The 21,432-nt window shown below is 47.6% G+C and overlaps 1 protein-coding gene across 1 annotated transcript; it reads left to right on the top strand.

Moving 5' to 3' along the window:
* Nucleotides 1-374: 374 nt before the first annotated feature.
* Nucleotides 375-17,987, top strand: LOC308588169 (uncharacterized protein). The gene is made up of 11 exons (XM_081196533.1): nucleotides 375-515; nucleotides 4,857-4,991; nucleotides 7,996-8,515; nucleotides 9,287-9,391; nucleotides 10,726-10,872; nucleotides 12,566-12,629; nucleotides 12,945-13,005; nucleotides 13,148-13,239; nucleotides 14,362-14,404; nucleotides 15,346-15,400; nucleotides 17,023-17,987. The coding sequence occupies exons 2-10, from the start codon at nucleotides 4,868-4,870 to the stop codon at nucleotides 15,378-15,380; spliced, it is 1,191 nt and encodes a 396-aa protein (XP_081052659.1). The 5' UTR covers nucleotides 375-515; nucleotides 4,857-4,867; the 3' UTR covers nucleotides 15,381-15,400; nucleotides 17,023-17,987.
* The last annotated feature ends 3,445 nt before the right edge of the window (nucleotides 17,988-21,432 follow it).

Raw genomic sequence — 21,432 nt, 5'->3', positions numbered from 1 at the left:
GTGATCATGGAGTCCAAGAAAGTAACATCTCTCACTGCCTCCATTTCTTCCCCTTCTATTTGCCAGAAGGTGATGGGCCCAGTGGCCATGATCTCCACTTTTTTGATGTTGAGCTTCAGACCATATTTTGCGCTCTCCTCTTTCACCCTCATTATTTAATTCTTCCTCACTTTCTGCCATCAAGGTTGTGTCATCTGCATATCTGAGGTTGTGACTAAATGACTAAACAACAACAACAACAAAGTTATGTAAGATCTCCAGGAAGCAGAAGTCCAGGTGCTGAAGGAGGCATCCCAGAGCGGTTTCAAGTGCCTCCTGTTTGCTTCTGAGTGTCGAAATCCATCCTTTGTGCAGGGCCTTGATACCATCTCTGAGTGCTGCCAATCCAGAACCCTCTTTTCCCCCTTATACCAGCCCTGGGCTTGGCTATATAAGGGCTCTTGTGCCAGAGCGGCAGCAGCGGCAGCAGATAAGGCAGCCCCGGAGACCTGTTTGCAAATGTCAAGGCGTCCCAGGTAAGAGACACAAAACTCCTAACACTTTTGCTGCAGCGTTTTCCGCTTCTCCCCCAAGCAAGGCACAGCAGGGTTGGCTTGGCTTGTTCTGTTTCCAAAGAGCGGCTGGGGGGGGCAGTTTGCGTAGGAATGCCTAAAGGGGGTCAGTTTTGCCTGTGAAATCGCCTCACCCCAAATGTGTCCACTCAGCCACTTCGATCGGCAGAATTGGCACTGCTGTATAACCCCCATTCTGCACTGGTAAGAACTCAGTTGTGGTGTGTCTACACTTTGGAACTCCCTGCCACATGAGGTCAAGAAAAAGCCTTCACGGTACTCTTTGTAGCACCTGCTAAAAACAGTCTTGTTTAGACAAGCCTGCCCAGCTTTTAGTATTCTAACTTTTTGTAGGTTTTAATCATAAAAATAATATTTTTTTATTTTTTAAAGTACTGTTGTATTTTTTTTATTGTTTTAAATTTTTGTAAACTGCTTTGAGGTTGTTGTTTTTACAGTCAAATGGTTTACAGAGGTTTGGAAATGTACTTCCAATCTGTTCCTGGAGATTGAATTGGCAAAAACAGCAATTGTCCCGAGCAATTGGAGTAATGGCAGATATGAAATAAAATCAATAGTAGTAAAAAAAAGAGAGAGATAGTTAGGGGTGATTCCAAGCAGAGGGGAGATGAAAAGATGATTCTTGACATGATGGTGGGTTTTTTCAAAAAGGAAGGTCAATTTTCAGTGCTTAGACCTGGGAGACCTGGGTTCAAATTCTCTGCTCAGCCATGAAGATCACAGGGTGATGGGGGGGGGGGAGTCCCTGCCTCTCTCAGCCTAATGTACCTCAAAGGGCTGTTGTTGTTGGGGTTAAGTAAGGAAGGGGGAAAACCAGGGGTGTCACCTCGATCCCCTGGGCGGGGGGAAGGTGGGATTCTGCAATGTGGCGTCTCTACGGAAACCAACAAAGGTTCCTTTCATCCCACATAACAAGGAAGTGCCCTTTGGAATGTCTAATATTTTGGAAAGCTCAGTTTGCGTGTGAATGAACACTCCACACCCAAAGGACTCTCTCTCTCTTTTTTCCCCCGCTGGTAAGATTTTTTTTATTGAAATTTCCTCACGGTACAATAAAATTGCAACTGCGAAAGATGCAAAACAAAGAAAAGAAACAGGAAAAGAAAAGAAAGGGACAACAGGGATAAAAAGAGGAACGAGAAAAATAAAGAAAACAAAAGAAGAGAAACATGAGCAAAACCTTCAAGAGAGGAACTTCCAATTTCCCACCTGCCATTTATATAAAAAAAGGAGATAAGATAATTGAGCACCTTTGGTCAATGTGAGCATCCAGCGACTCCACTTTCTGCTAAACCATATTTCCTCCAAGTTAAGGTGTCTCAGATTGATTTCCTTTTCACATGGAAAGTCCAAGATGGGTTCCCTAATTGTTAATATTATTAATAAACCTTAACCGTGACCTTTCTTTTAATTTTACTTCTGTTAATTCCCACCACCATGACTCCAAATGGAATAATACTAGATTTTCCCCCCATCCATGTTTGTATCAAAGTCTCTCCGCTGTGATCGCTATCCATTCACTTCTCCAGGAAACTAAGGGGCTGAAGCAGCCAGTTCCCACATTGCAGGGGGTTGGAATGGATGACCTTTAGGGTCCCTCCCCATTCTGCAGTTCTGTGAACCTGTGAATTCATGAGTTCTTTTCCCATTTTCCTTTTCCTTCTGATATTGCATCACTCCCGGAGGCCACTGATCATGAGGGGTCATTGTGGAGATCTCCCCTTTCCCCTTCAGCTCCTTTGGAAAAAAGGAAAATGTCCCCCCCCCCTTTGCATACCTTGGGGTTCACTCTTTTGTGCCAGCCCTTCGTTCTTCCTTCTTCTTACTTTGTGGCTCAGGCTTGGCTCCATCCCTTTCGGCACTCAACCACTTGACTTCACTGTTAGCCAGAATGATAAAGTCACACCTGTTTGCCCCAAAGACCCATCCCACTGGTGGAAACTGAGCAGAAAGATGATAATCAGCCAGTCTGAATGAGCATCTTAAAAAGCAGAGACATCACCTTGCCAACAAAGGTCCATATAGTGAAAGCCATGGTTTTCCCAGTAGTGATGTACGGAAGTGAGAGCTGGACCATCAAGAAGGCTGATCACCGAAGAATTGATGCTTTTGAATTATGGTGCTGGAGGAGACTCTTGAGAGTCCCATGGACTGCAAGAAGATCAAACTGATCCATTCTGAAGGAAACCAGCCCTGAGTGCTCACTGGAAGGACAGATCCTGAAGCTGAGGCTCCAAGACTTCATGAGAAGAGAAGATTCCATGGAAAAGACCCTGCTGGACGAGATGGTGGGACAGTGTTCTTGAAGCTACCAGCATGAGTTTGACCAAACTGGGGGAGGCAGTGGAAGACTGGCGTGCCTGGCGTGCTCTGGTCCAGGGGGTCACAAAGAGACGGACACGGCTAAATGACTAAACAACAAAAATGAGCACAGTAACCTTTCTGTGTCATCTCAGAAGCCTGGCTCTGCCAGGAGACCATGCAGTCACTTGTCCATAGCTATTATGGAGGTAGGTTTTGGGTTTTTTTCCTTTTAAGCCCTGCATGTTACAAGCGGCATATTTAATTGAGCAGGAAATAGCAGTGCTTATTTTTATACCGAATAACTTCACGTTTTCTCCCCCAAAAGCAGGCTTCAAAGATTTCAAAGGAGCCAATTTTGTCCCATGGCATGTCTGCAAAAGAGATGCCAACAAACCCCTTTGATTATATCCTGCACTGAAGGCTGCTGCCCGAATCCTGGCCTTCCTCTCTCTTTCAGTAGTCATGGCAATGAGTCCACATGTGTGCGCTGATCAAAGGCAGGATGCGAGAGACATTCTAGCAAGTCAGAATCTCAGTTAATGATGCCAGGAACTCCTGGGAAGGAGGGTCATCTTCAACAATAATGAAGTTATGTGGTACAGACCAAACTCTGCTGTTCGGCAGGGTGGAAATCATCAGGCTTGCCTCGCGTTGTTCTTCGGCTCGTAATTCAGAGAATGAAAGTACAGTGGCACCTCGGGTTAAGAACTTAATTCGTTCTGGAGGTCTGTTCTTGACCTGAAACTGTTCTTAATCTGAAGCACCACTTCAGCTAATGGGGCCTCCTGCTGCTGCGGCACTGCCAGAGCACGATTTCTGTTCTCATCCTGAAGCAAAGTTCTTGACTTTGCTCCATCTGGTACACAGGCTGAAACCCTCCCTGCCCACAGACTGTCTCGCCAGAGTGGTGTATGCTCTAGTTATCTCTCGCTTGGACTCCTGCAATGCGCTCTATGTGGGGCTACCTTTGAAGGTGACCCAAAAACTGCAACTAATCCAGAATGTGGCAGCTAGACTGGTGACTGGGAGCGGCCGCCGAGACCACATAACACCGGTTCTGAGAGATCTGCATTGGCACCCAGTACGTTTCTGAGCACAATTCAAAGTGTTAGTGTCGACCTTTAAAGCCCTAAACGGCCTCGGCCCAGTATATCTGAAGGAGCGTCTCCACCCCCATTGTTCAGCCTGGACACTGAGGTCCAGCGCCGAGGGCCTTCTGGCGGTTCCCTCATTGCGAGAAGTGAAGCTACAGGGAACCAGGCAGAGGGCCTTCTCGGTGGTGGCACCCGCCCTGTGGAACGCGCTCCCACCAGATGTCAAAGAGAAGAATAACTACCAGACTTTTAGAAGACATCTGAAGGCAGCCCTGTTTAGGGAAGCTTTTAATGTTTAACAGACCACTGTATTTTAATACTTTGTTGAAAGCCGCCCAGAGTGGCTGGGGAAACCCAGCTAGATGGGCGGGGTATAAATAAATTATTATTATTATTATTATTATTATTATTATTATTATTATTATTATTATTATTATTATTATTAACCCGAGGTACTATTTCTGGGTTAGAGGAGTCTGTAACCTGAAGCCTCTGTAACCCGAGGTACCACTGTATATCATTGCAGAGAGTCTAGTAAATACGCCACCACTTTAACCTCTCATCCAAAGAAATCTTAGAATCATAGAAATATAAAGTTGGAAGGGACCTCTGAGTTCCATCTAGTCCAACCCCCTCCAATGCAAGAATCATAGGTGTCCCGGGGGGGGGGGGCTCGAACCACCAACCTTCCAGAGTAGCGTCCATACAATCAAAACACAACACTCTGTACTGCAGGCTTAAAACAGAAAAAAGACACACAAGAAAACCCAGAAGCCACACAACTTGAGCAGAAAATGTGGCTGTTCATATCACATCTGGCTTGTTCCCTTCCCACCTGAGCACCCCTCCACCTGCTCCAACTGCCTTGTCCCTCTCTCTTTCGCAGATGAAAGGAGGATGAAGACCTTGACAGTGGTGAAGATGTGGTGCCTGGTCGCCATCTTCTGCGGGTCCTTGGTTCCCTCGCAAAGTCTTGGGCTGGGCGGTCTTCTTGGTTCAAGCTCAGCAAAGACTGAGAAAGGTGAGTTGGACCTCAAACGGGTGACACGAGGGGCAGCTGAAGGGGCAGCACAAGTCCAGCTCCCACACTTTCCATGGGTTATATGAAAGCAAAGATGAAATTCCTTGGGAAACACATTTCTAAGAAACTTCTGCCCTTAAGGTCTTCAACGCCAAAATTATAGCTCAATTCTACTATGGTATTCCAGTTTGGCTGCCAGGGTTTACCCAGTTGGTAGAATGAGTCCAAGCAGTTTTCCTCTTCAAGATCTTTACTGTCTCACGCTGTGTACCCTATGCAGCCTTGTGTCTAGAGGGAGGTCAACAAAAGGTGGACTGTCGCCTGGGCGATATTTCCTCTATGCTGGTAAAGATGCTCTCCTCAGCGAAGTTTTGTTAGACCCCTTTCTTCCCCCAGGCCTACAACAGTTTAGCAAGAAGGTACAGCAACTCAGGCTGTCAGTGGAACTTTTGTGATCGATGTCCCTACCATCCGCCAAGGCTATAATGAAAACTAGGTTGTGAGATATTGAGCACCAGGAACTAACAGTAGCAGCAGAGAAAACATGCTCCCCTCTTAACTTTCAACTTTCTTGGGCACATGAAATTAACCACAATTACCTTGAATGTCTGCTTAACCCTCAAGAAAGAAGGGCATTTTCGCTGGCCAGGTTTAATTCAAATCCATCCAACCCCCTTTGGGGAAGGTTCTCAGGCAGGGTGGAAGGAGAAAGAACTTGCCCAGGTGAAGACCACCTGGTGGAAACCCTTACGCATATGGCTCTATATGCTGATCTCCGTCAGCAATTTCTAGATCAACTCTGCATCCCCAAATGGAAACCAGAGTTGGAGGCCATATATTTTCTATTACTGGGGAATGATCAGGAGCTCACCAAGTTAGTGGCTAAATATCTCTATTTGGTTTTTTGTCGTCGAAATACACTGCAGACATCTGATCTCCCTGGAGACCAAGAGATTGATGGTAGACTGCTCTGCCTTCTTTCTTCTAGGAAAGATTTTGTCCCACTGGTACAGGGATGTGGGTGGTGCTGTGGGTTAAACCACAGAGCCTAGGACTTGCCGATCAGAAGGTCAGCAGTTCGAATCCCCGTGACAGGGTGAGCTCCCGTTGCTTGGTCCCTGCTCCTGCCAACCTAGCAGTTCGAAAGCACTTCAAAGTGCAAGTAGATAAATAGGTACCGCTCTGGCGGGAAGGTAAACGGCGTTTCCGTGCGCTGCTCCGGTTCGCCAGAAGCGGCTTAGTCCTGCTGGCCACATGACCCAGAAGCTGTACTCCGGCTCCCTCGGCCAGTAAAGCGAGATGAGCACTGCAACCCCAGAGTCGGCTACGACTGGACCCAATGGTCAGAAGGTCGCAGTTTGAAACTCCGTGACGGGGTGAGCTCCCTGGACCTAATGGTCAGGGGTCCCTTTATGTAGCTAAACTATGGAACTCACTCCTGCAGGAAGCAGCAACAGTCACCAACCTGGAAGGCTTTCAAAGAGGTTTGGCAAATTCACGGAGGAGAAAAGGGATATTAATGGCTGCTCGCCACAGTGGCTCTACTCTGCCACCAAAGTTGGAGGCAGTGATGTTTCTGAATCCCAGCTTCTGAAAACCAGAGCAGGAGAGAGGGATCTTGTGCCTTGGATCCTGCTTGCAGGATTCCCATTGGAGCATCTGGCTGGTCACTGCGAGAACAGGACCTTGAGCCATTGGCCTGATCCAGGAGGTTCTTCTTGTAAGCCACTTGGATATATATTTTTAATGAAACTGTAGTCTATAAATATTTTTACGTCTGACTACTTAAATAGCATCCGTATTGGCAATATACTTGGCACAGGAGGTCTGTTATACACAGACATTGCTGGGGGAAAGGGGCTCATGGGGACATGTCTGAACATGAAATTTATTACGGTCAGAGGCCAGCTTGTGAAACACAAGTGGAACTACAATCCCAATAGCAAAACAGACATTTAAAACAATATACAACAATGCATTTTAAGTTTAAAAGTGCGATAGGCATATAAACACATTAAAACTTTAAAATAGACTACCTTAGAGAAATGACCCAACGTCGCCCGTGGATCCGGGTTGGGAATTTTCTTAACTAGAATGGATCGGGGGATGGTCTGCGCCTACAGATCTGTGCGCAGAATCTGGCAACAATCCGGGTCGTCTTGTGGTCTTTGCCTAATAGGAGATTGAATTTTTGCTTTACCGGGAGGTCAGCAAGCCTCACCAGCAGGGGGGTCAATGGTTTCTCTACGTGCCTGATTGTAAAAGGGACATCTAAAAAATATGTGTTCAGGGCTTCCTATATCCCCCAATGGACAGGCACAAATTCTCTGGTCATATGGGACTTTTTAAAAGGATCCTTCCAAGACTGGCGCAGGCAAAGCTGAGCTTCTGGCAAGTGTAAAAGTGGATACACTAAAAAAGAGATAGGCTGCTGGAGCACCTATATATCTCTCAGTTTCTACAATTTTGTAGTCGGGGCACCTTGAGCAGTCCTGTTGTCTCTCGGTGTCCATGATTCTTTGTCTAACCATTAGTTTTTGCTTGGCCCAAGCCCAGACTTAGAAGGGCTTGGGGGCAAAACCCATTTTCTAAAGAGTGTTCAGGACTACCAACCTGACTGGAGCTGGTTGCAAAGGATCAGTGGAGCTATACCCCACAGGGGAGCAGTTTCAGTGACAGCCATTTATAGATTGATGTTAGGCTGATGTGCGCCTCCACTCTCATCGCTGGGGACATGTCTCCTGGGATGGTTCTCACTATCTCAGAAAGAGCTGTGGTAGGGTGGAGTTTAGGACCAGGGAGACCAGGGTTCAAATCCCCACACAGCCATGAATTGCTGGGTGGCCTGACTCCACTCCTTGCCTCTCAGCCCAACCTACCCCACCGGGTTGTTCTGGGGATTAAAGGATAAGCAGGAGAACCATGCAGGCCACCTTGAGCTCCTCGGGGAGAGAAGCTGGGCTGTAAATGTAATATATAAATAACGGGGATCTTCTTGGTGCAGGCAGTGATTCTGGCAAAGGTGGTCTCCTCGGTGGTCTTGGAGGCGGCCTGCTCGGTGCTGTCGGAGGAGGAGCAGTAGATGGAGTACTTGGAGCTGTTGGTGGTGGAGGTGACAGCAAAGGCGGTGGCGGCTTGCTTGGAGCTCTTGGTGGTGGTGGAGGAGAAGGTGGAGGTGGTCTCCTTGGTGCTGTTGGAGGTGGTGGAGGAGAAGGTGGAGGTGGTCTCCTTGGTGCTGTTGGAGGTGGCGATGGAGGTGGCCTGCTCGGCGCTGTTGCTGGAGGAGATGGCCTGCTCGGTGGTGGAGGAGGCCTTCTTGGCAACACCACCGGAGGTCTACTTGGTGGTGGTGGTGAATCTGGAGGTGGCGGCCTGCTTGGTGGTGCTCTGGGTGGCGATCTCCTCGGCAAAAATGGCCTCCTGGGTGGTGATCTTCTTGGTGGAGAGAACGGCCTTCTTGGTGGAAACCTACTTGGTCTGGGAGGTCTCCTCGGCGGTGGAGGATCCAAGGAGCCGTTCCAATGGTGAGTTGGTGTGGGCAAGGGAGCAGCCGTTGCAGTTGACAGACCACGTCCCCAACCAGAATGAGAGCCTGTAGGTCCATCACCACCCCTAATTCTGTACCTGGTTGCACTACAGGCCAATTCTGCTCTGCTTCTCTTCCCTTCTACCACTAGGAAGGGTATTGATAAGCTGGAAGGGGTGCGGAGGAGTGTGACCAAGGGTCTGGAAACCAAGTCTGGTGAGGAACGGTTGAGGGAGTTGGGCATCTTTAGCCTGAAAAAGAGGAGACTGAGAAGAGATATGACAGCCAACTTTAAATACCTAAAGGGCTGTCACATGGAAGTGGGAACAAGCTTGTTTTCTCCTGCTCTGGAGGATAGGACATGAACCAGTAGATTTGAGTTACAAGAAGGGAGATTCTGACTAAACATTAGGAGGACCATCCTGAGGGTAACAGCCATTTGTCAGTGGGATGGACTCCCTCAGAAGGTGGTGGGTTCTCCTTCATTTGAAGTTTTTAAGCAGAGATTGAATGGCCATCTGTCATGGATGCTTTAGTTGAGAGACCTGCATTGCGGTGGGTTGGAATAGACGATCATTGGGATCTCTTCCAACTCTACAATTCTATGATTCTAAGAGCATCTTATTAGGCAAGATCTATCATCTTGTTGGGGTTGAACCACATCAGTGCCATTAGGAGGAGAGAGTGGGATGGATACATGACTTTGCAATGTGTGCCGACCATTCTGGGGTCTCCATGCATCTTCTCCCTTCTGTTATGTTGCTCACAGGTTTAATGCTGTGAACCTTGAGGTTGTTGGAGGGTCCTGGAAGGTCATCCGTGGAAATGAGCTACAGCTCAACCTACATGCAACTATTACTACTAATTTGCCAGGGTGAGTCCTGAGAGCGAGAGCTGCTTCCTTCACATTCAGCTTGTTCTGAAATTAACATGAGCAGGAAAGGGCAAAAGTCCAGTAGCAGAAGACATATTTTGCACCTCTATGCATCCTTCCCCAACCTTCTCTTTTCCTAGATGTTGCCAGACTACATCTCCCATCAGCCCTGGCATCATATATCTGCGCTGATGGGGGATATAGTGCAAAAGACAGGGAGAGCACCAGGTCAGCGAAGGCTAGTCCCTAACATCTCCAGCTGAAGGGATTCCAATAAGCAGGAGGGCTAGGAAGGAACTCTGCCTGAGATTTTGCAGAGATGCTTCCATACCAAGTCGAGGTGGCCAAAAAGGATGGGCCGGTTGCCTGGTTTCTTCCAAGGTAGCTCCTTCCCACCACAAACACCTTAATGAGGATTTGTTGACTGTGGTCAATGCCTCTCCTTATCCAAATGCTTCTGAGTTCCCCCAGGTTCTTCTTCACTGTCCCACTCATCTGCCCCAACCAGCTCTTGTTGTTGTTTAGTCCTTTAGTCGTGTCCGACTCTTCATGACCCCCTGGACCAGAGCACGCCAGGAACTCCTGTCTTCCACTGCCTCCCGCAGTTTGGTCAAACTCATGCTGGTAGCTTCGAGAACACTGTCCCACCATCTCGTCCTCTGTCGCCCCCTTCTCCTTGTGCCCTCCATCTTTCCCAACATCAGGGTCTTTTCCAGGGAGTCTTCTCTTCTCATGAGGTGGCCAAAGTCTGGGAGCCTCAGCTTCAGGATCTGTCTTTTCAGTGAGCACTCAGGGCTGATTTCCTTCCAAATGGAGAGGTTTGATCTTCTTGCAGTCCAAGGGACTCTCAAGAGTCTCCTCCAGCACCATAACCAGCTCTAGGCAGCCTCAAAGCTCTGCAGTTAAACCAATGTCAACCAGAAGGGCTGAGATGCCCTTGTGGGACTTCCCCATTGCTCCTGACAACCTTCAGGAGGGAGATGCAGAGGCGCGTCTAAGCATGCATTGTCTGGTCCTGCCTGTATGCGCTCTGGGTGGCCTGCACTGAGTTGCAACACTATATTCTCATCCAGGTGTTTCCCAAAAGCTGGTTGACAAGAGAGGCAGCTTGCCTCTCTGCGGTTTTACTTTTGCAACCCACAGCTGCCAGAGAGCACTGAGCATGTTCTGGGTCAAGCTTCCACTTTAGTTTGTGCTGAGCTCCTCTGCAAGGCCCTACAGCCTCTGGCCATTCCCCACATGAGCTGACGACACATCCCAGAACACTCTCTGGCCCCTGCAGGTCCCTTCCTAACACTCAAAGCCCAGCACCCCTGTCTGACTTTGTCTCCCAGGGTGCTCAGTTTTCTCAGCGGAACTTCTGTGGTGATGGACATCAGCCCTCACCTGGCCTTAACCCAAGACAAACCGGGAGATCTCAAGCTGGTCCTTAAGAACTGCCAGGATATGGTCGCTGGCTTCAGCATCAAGCTGCCAAGCAGGTGGGCATTAAAGGTTTTGGGGGCTTATCTGGGTGGTTTCCTTATCATTTTGGGAAGTGTAAATAAATCAGACTAAAATTAAATCTTCTCCCAATTTCTCCTCCATCCTTACCTGTTCTGGCTTCACCTCATCCACTCTGCCTCTCTGAGAATCACTGCGGTGTTTGAAATGGAAGGTGGCATCTCTCATTCCATTAGCCAAGCATTTCTGCTTCCACGATGGAACTCCCCATTGTGTGCAACCTGCGTCCTCCCCAAATCTTCTCCAAAGGATTGGATGAACCCCCAGATCAGATTTAGGGGGAGTGTGGGGACAGAGGAGCAAGGAGGAACGTTCATTTGTGGAAGCAGAAATCCTTGTGATAATGGAATCAGTGACTGGATATAAACTCTCAGGGCTTATCCACACTTTGCTTTCCTCCACTCTTTCAAGGTAAAGTTTTTCACTTAACGCTCCGTGCCCAAGGAACTTTTCTTTTTCTTTTGCCGCAAAAATCTACTCTTTAAAGCTCAACTGGAACAAACATCAATACATGGAAAACCCGAACTGACCTTCATTCTGTTTCAGCTTTTCGTGGGGAAAGCTCAGGGCAGAAACAAAACAAAACAAAACAAAACAAAACAAAACAAAACAAAACAAAACAAAACAATGCTCATCCATGGGCCAGATCTCTACCTGGAATGAGTTGAGCAAAGTGTGGATAAGCCCCCCGAGTTCAGTGGGGCTAGCTTCATTCTGTTTCCATTTTGAATCCTTGCCATTTCTCCCCTTTATTCCTTGTCTTGTCTTGTTCTGAATTATAGGGCTTGTTCCAATATTCTAACAGATGGCAGAGAAATCCTCTCACTGTTAGGAGAAGGGGAAACTGCAGATTTATTGCTGCACCACTAGGAGGTGCTCGTACATTTGCAGAGCTAGGCAGGGTCCAGTATGGGTTGCAATTGGATGGGGGACCATGTGTTGAGATTCCTGCATTGCAGGGGGTTGGACTAGATGTCCCTCAGGGTCCCTTCCAACTCTACAATTCTAGGATTCTTATTGGCTACCAGACACCTGCGTCTATATAATGTCCACTCCTGGATCAAGGCCAAAGTAGCCCTAAGCAACCATCATAATCAAAAGTCAAATCCCTATAAGGTCACCTTCCTTTGTGATAAGAGCAGGAGACACAGCACAGCATTGGGGAATCCAGCCCTGAAATATGACTGGGGTTGTTTTGTCTCTTTCTCTTGTCTCTTACGGCCTAGGACCCTCGTACCTCCGGGACCACCTCTCCTGGTATGTCCCACGGAGGACCTTACGGTCTTCAAACAAAAACATCTTGGAGGTCCAGGCCACAGGGAGGTTAGGCTGGCCTCAACCAGAGCCAGGGCTTTTTTGGCTGTGGCCCCGATCTGTCACAAGGGACTAGGGCCCTGTGGGACTTGACATCTTTCTGCAGGGCCTGCAAGACAGAGCTGTTCCACCAGGCCTTTGGCCAGGGCACAGCCTGACCCCCTCCTTTGGCAATCCTCACAGAACTCTAGCCCAATGGTTGCCATGGATTTGACTCTGAATTGATTTTAGAATGAATTGATTTTAGAATGTTGTATTACTTTTATTGTTGTTAGCCGCTCTGAGCCCGGCTTCGGCTGGGGAGGGCGGGATATAAATAAAATATTATTATTATTATTATTATTATTTCCTCCTTAGCTTGCTTGCAAACCTGTTGAGTGGCGTCATCAATTCTGGCCTCCGTACCCTCCTGCCTTCAGTGGTGAGTAGCCAATTGTCTACACGTATTGGGGCAAAAGGCTGGCAAATGGCTTGGAAGAATAGGAACTGGAGAGCAAGTAATTGGGGGAGGGCCATGGCTCAGTGGCAGAGCATCTGACTTATTATTTCCATGTTAATGATGATGATTATGATAGGGACCCCAAGGGTCATCTAGTCCAGTGTTCTTCAAACCTGGGTCCCCAGCTGTTCTTGGACTACGTCCCATCATCCCTATTGGCAAAGATGACTGGGAACCCAAGGTTGAAGAACTCTGATCTTGTGATATCTCAGAAGTTGGCATTGTTCTTCTTTGCAGATGTGCCCAGTGTTCCAACTCTGGTTCAATGTTGTCAACATGCAACTCCAAGCTCTCAACAGTAAGTTTCCTTTCTAAACCTTCCTCTCATTTGCAAGCTTGTGGGGAGCTGCTGATGGCGTAATCCTGCCCCATCCCAGCTTCCAATGGACTTTCTTGTGGTCCCCTGCCCTCATTCATGCCTCTCTCCCCTCCCTGTTCAGAATACGCCTCCTTCGGGCTCCTTGGGAAACTCCAGGCAGCTCTCTCCAGCGTGCCGATTTCAACAGGACAGTTTTCTGAAATGGACCTGAAGGTGTGTTCTCCACATGCATTGGCTTTCTTGCTCCTCCTGGGGTGCTTCCATGTTCTAAGGACTTCTTCTGCCCAAGCTTCTCTTGGACAAAGCTCCCCTCCCCAGGGACCTCAAGCTTTTACGATTAATCTTAAATGGAGAGAAATATGGATCACAGCTTCCACTTCCGTAGACACCCAGGGGTGCATTTCCCACAATCTTGGGGTCTTTGCCTGTCTCCCCATCTCTGCCTCCTCTTTTATAAAAGTGACCTCATGTGGGGTGTGGAGATGCATGAGATTCAGCCCAAGGACAGAGTGAGTCACACAATTGGCCCAGCTAGCTCAGTTATATTGTCGACACCAGTGGTTTCCAACCTTTTTGAGTCAATGGCTGCCTTGATCACTTACAGTAGGATTCCCCACTTCCGCCAAGCCCCTTTCGGTGCCACTTTTTGCATGCATGTAAGTGGGAGCATGGGACGCGGGTGGCACTGTGGGTTAAACCACAGAGCCTAGGATTTGCTGATCAGAAGGTTGGCGGTTCGAATCCCTGCGACGGGGTGAGCTCCCGTTGCTCAGTCCCAGCTCCTGCCAACCTAGCAGTTCGAAAGCACGTCAAAGTGCAAGTAGATAAATAGGTACCACTCCGGCGGGAAGGTAAACGGCGTTTCCGTGCACTGCTCTGGTTCGCCAGAAGCCGCTTCGTCCTGCTGGCCACATGACCCGGAAGCTGTACACCAGCTCCCTCAGCCAATAAAGCGAGATGAGCGCCGCAACCCCAGAGTCGGCCACAACTGGACCTAATGGTCAGGGGTCCCTTTACCTTTTACCTTTAAGTGGGAGCACATGTCTTGAAGGGAACCCAAACAATGCCACCACTTTGCAGGGCCGAGCTGATGCCCCCCCTCCCGAAATTAGTGTGCCCAAGGGGGCTGGAGAGAACAAATAAGATTAAGACCAGAAGCAGAAAGAGAGAAGCGCGCAGCAGAGGGCACACATGCAAACATGGTCCTTCCGTGATCCAGCAGGCTATTTTTGCATCCTTATGAAGAAAGCAGAACTTTCTTCATGGAGTGATCTCTCCCAGTCCCTGGAGGAGTGTGCCATGTTTTATCTGACTCTCTTTCTTCCCCTTTTGTAGGACAAGCCTTTTCCGGGAGCCTTCCTCAAGTGGCTACTCGACTGTAAGTTTCCCCTCCTTCCCACCATCCCTACAGGTTGCGATTCTTAAGAATCATGAAGTTTCCTTTCGTTGGGTTCTGGCGCCTGTCTGGGCCAAGGGCCAAACCAGACGGGATGGGGGCAACCCCATTTATTCACGGACACGTCTGCCTTATTCACATGCGAGGTATGAGGTCCAGGCTTATTTTTGCAGCAAAAGGTGTACACACAGGTGTGGTGGGCTGAACCCACTGCTTGGGACCACATTACCTGGCCCTGCCCAATACCTGCTTCAGGCACTTCCTGTTTCAGATCTGAGCTGGGAGAAAAGGGTTTGCATTAGGGAAGAGAGGAGGGTAATTCTCCACTCACCCATTAAGACTTTTGCATCTGATTGTGGGTTAAAAAAAAGGAAAAAAGGATGGCTTCCCTGCTTTGGACGTCAACAGGGGAAGGAAACATGGCTGCTCCACATTGCAACTAGAATGACTGCATTTATTTAGTTATTTCATAAAAATGTGTTCACCCTTTGATTATAAAATAAAACCTCCAAGCGTTTTACAAAAGAGATAAACCACAAAATCATCAGTGGGATGAATAAACAAGAATAACAAATTAAAATAGCAACAGACTGAAAACAGATTAAAACTTGCATTGGCTTTCTAAAGATCCGGGTAGTTCGTCCAAACAAAAAATGTTTTTAGCATGCCCCAAAAGCGAAGGCGCCTGATGACAACAGGCAGGGAGTTCCAAAGTGTAGGTGCTGCCCTTAATTTTATAATGGGAGCGCCCAATGTTAAGGATGCAGTTGAGGCTGCAAGGGTGATCCCCTATGGACACAACGCACCCTTTGATGTCCCAGGAATCAGGCCAACCCCAGCCATGCCAGATCAAATGGGTGGGAGTGGGAGGCGATGGTTGGGCTGCCCGGTTGGGAATCAATAACCAGCTTGCTTCTCTGCAGTTGCCCGTTCTTTTGGTGGACACAAGACTCGCTGACAGGCTTCTGCAAGCATCTGGTGAGTAAAGATCCCCAAGACCTTCTGCTCTCCTGAAACTCTCACGGCCTCCATTCCCTGCTGTGGCTTCATGGCGGCGTGGTGGTTTCACAAGGAACCATAGATGGTCACTTCCATCCATGCACCCGCGCACGGATTTTCTGCGCAACCTCAGTGAAGGACTTCCCTTTGCTGCAGGGGCTGCCAGCAACCCACTCCCAGCCTTTAAGCCCCCCACGAATGGTGGCAGTGTGGGTGATCAGCCCCTGAAAACAGCCGGTGTGACAGAACAGGGTCCCGTCAGCCTGTCCCATGATGCGATTGGCAGTTCACTCGCTGAACCTGTGACAGGAGGCCCCGCCCCTAACCTGGATCTCCATTCTGCAGAAAAAGCTGTTCATTCAGTGCTGGCCAGTGGGTGTGAGAGGGTCGGACTAATAATAATAATAATAATAATTTATTATTTGTACCCAACCCATCTGGCTGGGTTTCCCCAGCCACTCTGGGTGGCTTCCAACAAAGATTAAAAATACATCAGATGTCTTCTAAAAGTCTGGTAGTTGTTCTTCTGTTTGACATCTGGTAGGAGGGTGTTCCACAGGGCGGGTGCCACCACCAAGAAGGCCCTCTGCCTGGTTCCCAGTAACTTGGCTTCTCGCAGTGAGGGAACTGCCAGAAGGCCCTTGGCACTGGACCTCAGTGTCCAGGCTGAATGATGGGGGTGGAGACGCTCCTTCAGGGATACTGGACCGAGGCCGTTTAGGGCTTTAAAGGTCAGGACCAACACTTTGAATTGTGCTCAGAAACGTACTAGGAGCCAATGTAGGTCTTTCAAGACAGGTGTTATGTGGTCTCGGCGACTGCTCCCAGCCACCAGTCTAGCTGCCGCATTCTGGATTAGTTGTAGTTTCCGGGTCCTCTTCAAAGGTAGCCCCACATAAAGCACATTGCAGTAGTCCAAGCGGGAGATAACTAGAGCATGCACCACTCTGGCAAGACAGTCCGCAGGCAGGTAGGGTCTCATCCTGGGTACCAGATGGAGCTGGTAAACAGCTGCCCTGGACACAGAATGGACCTGCGCCTCCATGGACAGCTGTGAGTCCAAAATGACTCCCAGGCTGCGCACCTGGTCCTTCAGGGGCACAGTTACCCCATTCAGGACCAGGGAGTCCCCCACACCTGCCCACCTCCTGTCCCCCCAAAACAATACTAGGGCCTGACAGAGACCAGGGTTCAAATCCCCAATCATCATGAAGTGCATTGGCTGACCTTGGAAATCAGTCGCTGCCTCTCAGCCTAACCTGTCTCACCGGGTTGTTGTGGGCATTAAATGTGGAGGGGGAGGAGAACCACATAGGCCCCCTTGGAGAGAAAAAAGGTGGGATCTAAGTGCCACAAATAAGCAATAAATAAACCCTGGTCTTTGTGGAGGAGTCTCTTGTTAGTTCCTAAAGCTGGACGCATTCCTGATGAATTAACGTTCCTCAGGTTTCAGTCCCCTCCCTGTAATTCGAACCCGCCACTTCACCTGGTGTGCCACTTCACTGAAAGGTGTGCCAATGTTCCCTCTTCTAATTACCTTTTGAAGCATGAAGACGCGGCTAAGATGCTCGGCCGCACCTTTGATCTCGTGTTTTCTTTAGGATGAAGCTTGCCAGCAGCTCCTTTGGCTTCTCGGCTCATGACCTGCCTCACAGACCTTTCATTGTCTTCGCAAGGTGCCTCTGGACAAAATCCAGTTTGTGAACAGCACCCTCCTTGCAGATGGAACTGAACTGAGGGGTGAATCCTTAACTCATCTCTCCTCATCTTCTCCATGCTGCTGATGGATGATGTTCCTCAACTTCTCTATAGCAGCCCCCAAAATGCCAGGAGACCATATTGTCCCTTGAACTTGAATATACCTTGGCCAGCCTTCCTCAACCTGGTGCTCTCAAGATATTTAGGATATTTACAACTTTCAGTCCCAGCCAGTGCAGGTGTGCTGGGAATTGTAGTCAGGGAGGTCCTTAGCTCAGCACCTGCCTTGCAAGCAGAAGGTTCCAGGGTCTACCCCAGACATCATCTCTAGGCAGGCTTGGAAGAGACTTCTTCCTGAAATCCTGGAAAGCTACTGAGCTACATGGGTGGTGGTCTGAGTCTGCTTAAGGCAGTTTCCTATGTTCCTATGTAGTCCAAAACATACTGAGGGCACCAGGTGGAGAGAGACTTGGATAGACCAGAGCGATTTGGTCAAACACCCAGAGTGAGTGGTACAGGTCCAATTCAAACCCCTAAGATTTGGCTACAGGTCCCAATTTGTCCATGAACCTGCTGTGTGGTCCTTGCTCTCGCCCTCAGTTATTCAGTCTGCAGCATGGGGAGAATTGAAGCCTACAGGGCTGGTGTGAGGATGAAGGAGACCAGCTGGTGTTGGTGGCTGCCCTGAATGGCAACTGGACACAAAGGCAAAAGAAATGTGAACCAGTAGCTCGTGCCCTTAGATATGGGGTCACAAACATCCAGCAAGGCGTCGTTGCTTATTCTGGAGAGTTGCAGAAGACCCTGGCTGCTGAATCAGACCCAACGGGGATCCAGTGGGTTTCTTAAATAAACATACAGTACCATGGTGATCTTTACTTGTTCAGAACAACAGTTGCTGATGGGGAACCCACAAAAATGGAGTCTGTGGCCCTATCAATTACACAGCCTTGCATTAGCTCCACAAATGCATCAAAATTAAGTCACATTCTCTGAGACAAAGCATGCCTACCTTCTCAGAGCTTGATGCCCAATTCAGCGACATGAGGCTAGCTCAAGGCCAAGTTTTCCCTGCACAAACTTCCACAATACAGTCTCAGCAAGCAGATTCTCCTAACAGCATCCTCCCACAAACTCTTTGTTCTACATCTCTTCACATGTAGGCCCTATCAAAGCATGTACTAGAATTCCCGCTGCAGGGAATTCTAGACCATCCCTCGTGTATCTCGGTGGGCTGCCAGGATGCCTTCCCTGGGAGGTGGACAAGATGGCCATGATCCCAAGGCCACTCTCTCTTCAGATGTGGGTTTCAACTTTCTCATGGGACAGCTTCCTAGATGTGGACCAGGGAAGCTTTACTTCTGCCCCACTTATCAGGTGGGTGTCTTAGTTGCTGGGGGCAAACAGACTTTAAAGAATATCTACTGCAGCTAATTATTCTTATTAATAGAATTTCTATACTGCCCTGAGAATCACGGGGCAGTTTACAATATAAAAACATAGGCTTGCTTTCATTTCCTTGAGGTCTATCAGCACAAACAGATCAGATAAGAGCAAGGATGCGAATAAGGTATCTTTTCAATTATAACATTAATTCAGTTCTGCAAGGGACACAAATTACTCGCATAAAAATTGCCGGTGTGAGGAGACAACATCTCCTACTTAGATGAAAACCAGAACTCCCTAGAGAGAAAGAAAACAGTTGCTTTAGGGACCCGGAACAATTAATTGATTGGAAGGGTTGACAGGTAATCAATTTGTAACCTGAATGAGGAACAGAAAAACCTAGACCTGTAGAAATGCTTGCTCAGTTGTCCGTTTGATCATGCAAGTATTCAGGCATTTTCTAATTTAAGAATTAAAAATGTGCAATCATTAAAATTCAGCAGTGCATAAAAATCTAATTTCGCACTGAACTCATCAATATCTAACTTTCAAAATCCAATTTAAGAATTCCTCCAGTTAGCTGAATATTGGGTTTTTGGGATGAATACTAAGAAGACAGAATCCTATAGGCTTATACCCCCTTCTGCATTGCCTGCATATCTCTCCTTCTCTCTGGGGAGCTCAAGTCTCTGTCCATGGGGTTCCAAGGAGCCCTGACACTGGTCTGCTTAGCTTCAACATGGTCACCCCATCACGTGCCTTTGGACTATGGGTGCTATTCAGTGTTCCTCATGCTCAGAGTAGAACCACTGAAATCAGTCATACTCATTGATTTCCATGGACCTACATGACTGTGGCTTACACCCACATACATGCCTACTTGGAAGTTTGAACAACTTAAATGTTCAATAGACTTGGGGCTGATCCGGACTTCCTTTTGTGCCGCACTTCCCAGGCACAGATCTGTGTTTTCCAGGTCTGTATCTTCCACCACCACTTTCCCCAGGAAAATTGGCTGCTTATTGCTGAAACAGAACAAACATCAATCGGGTTTTCTGTGGGTTGCTGTTTGTTCTGATTCAGCAAGTTTTCCTGGAGGACAAAAAAATATGCTTGGATACAGACCTGGAAATGTGGGATGTGGGTGGTGCTGTGGGTTAAACCACAGAGCCTAGGGATTGCCGATCAGAAGGTCGGTGGTTCAAATCCCCATGATGGGGTGAGCTTCCGTTGCTCGGTCCCTGCTCCTGCCAACCTAGCAGTTCGAAAGCATTTCAAAGTGCAAGTAGATAAATAGGTACTGCTCCGGCGGGAAGGTAAACAGCGTTTCCGTGCACTGCTCTGGTTCGCCAGAAGCGGCTTAGTCATGCTGGCCACATGACCCGGAAGCTGTACTCCGGCTCCCTCGGCCAATAAAGCGAGATGAACGCCACAACCCCAGAGTCGGCCACAACTAGACCTAATGGTCAGGGGTCCCTTTACCTTACAGACCTGGAAAGCATAGACCTGTGTCTGGAAAGTGTGGCACAAAAGGAATCTGGATGAGCCCTTGCCCTTGGGGAAATGTGTAGAGGATTGCAGCCTTAACCGACATTAAGGAATGAGCAGCGGAAGACTTGCTTTGGACAAAGAACTTCCCAGATCTGATCTTTGGCATAACTAGTTAGGGAGACGAAAGAACCCTTTCTGGTGCCCTGGAGAGCTACTGCCTACTTTTGCCAAGGTGGTTCCCTCCAGATGTTTTGCATCACAACTCCCGTCAGCCCCTGAGAACACGCCTTCATCGTCCTTTTCTTGCAAAGCTAAGGCGTTTTCTTTTTTATGTTCCCAAGTTTTTCGATTTGCAATTGGATCTTGCTGCTTGTTTTATGCTGCCTTTTGTCATTTTGCGGCTTTTTGCTTCTGCCGTTTTATTTTGTCCTTATATTCTTTATTATTTTCATCTTCCATGAACTGCCTCGAGGATATGATTGATCAGGCTAGAACCTAGAGCAAAACACTTTCCTCGCTTCATGTTTAAAGTTTTAGTGCTCTTATTGCTTTCTTTTTTTTTTTTAAAAAAAGATATTTATTAAGGATTTTAAAACATTCAATTCACCAGACACATATAAAACCATCACCCAAATACAACAAACAAAGAAAAACAGAAAAAAGCAAAAAGAATAACATATAATAAAAAACATACAACAAGATCAAATATCCAACCACCGTATTTTCTTAACTTTTTGGACTTCCTCACATCTCCCTTTCCTGCGTTCCCAATTATAAAATTATAAACAGCAATTTATCACCTTGTTTCGACTCCTATTTTGTGATTTTCAAATATTATGTCTCCGACTTTAAATATTTTTATCAAATACTTAAATACTTAATTTCGACATAATGTTATTCCAAAATTTATCTTTTTCTCAGATCTCACTTATTCTCATATTTCTTTCAACTAAATTACTGGTGCCATGTTGTTTTCAGTCCTGCATCCTTCTTAACACTCATACAATTTACAATGTTTTTGTAGATAGTCCTTAAACTTTTTCCAGTCCTCTTCCACTGCCTCTTCTCCCAGGTCTCGGATTCTGCCAGTCATTTCTGCCAGTTCCATGTAGTCTATCAGTTGCGTCTGCCATTCTTCCACGGTGGGCAAATCTTGGGTCTTCCAATATTTTGCAATAAGTATAGTGCTCTTAACGCTTTCAAAGCTATTTCCTTTGGTCATGTTTCTACTTACGATTCTGTGTTGTCATGAGTCACAAGAGAGCCAATTATTCGTAATAGGTCTTGATTTTCCTTTAAATTAGTTGCAGTACAACTGTAACAGGTGTAGGTTTGTTTTGTAAGGAGCTGCATATAAATACTTTATGCTATTAATTTCCTACTATGTGTTCATAAGAATGTATAAAAAATATTTTTCACTAGATCAAGTCCATCAT

This window comes from Podarcis bocagei (assembly GCF_964188305.1).
Source record: "Podarcis bocagei genome assembly, chromosome: 5".
In the NCBI taxonomy this organism is placed as follows: Eukaryota; Metazoa; Chordata; class Lepidosauria; order Squamata; family Lacertidae; genus Podarcis; species Podarcis bocagei.
Note: the sequence above shows the minus strand (reverse complement) of the source record. Positions and strands in the feature narration are given on the sequence as shown.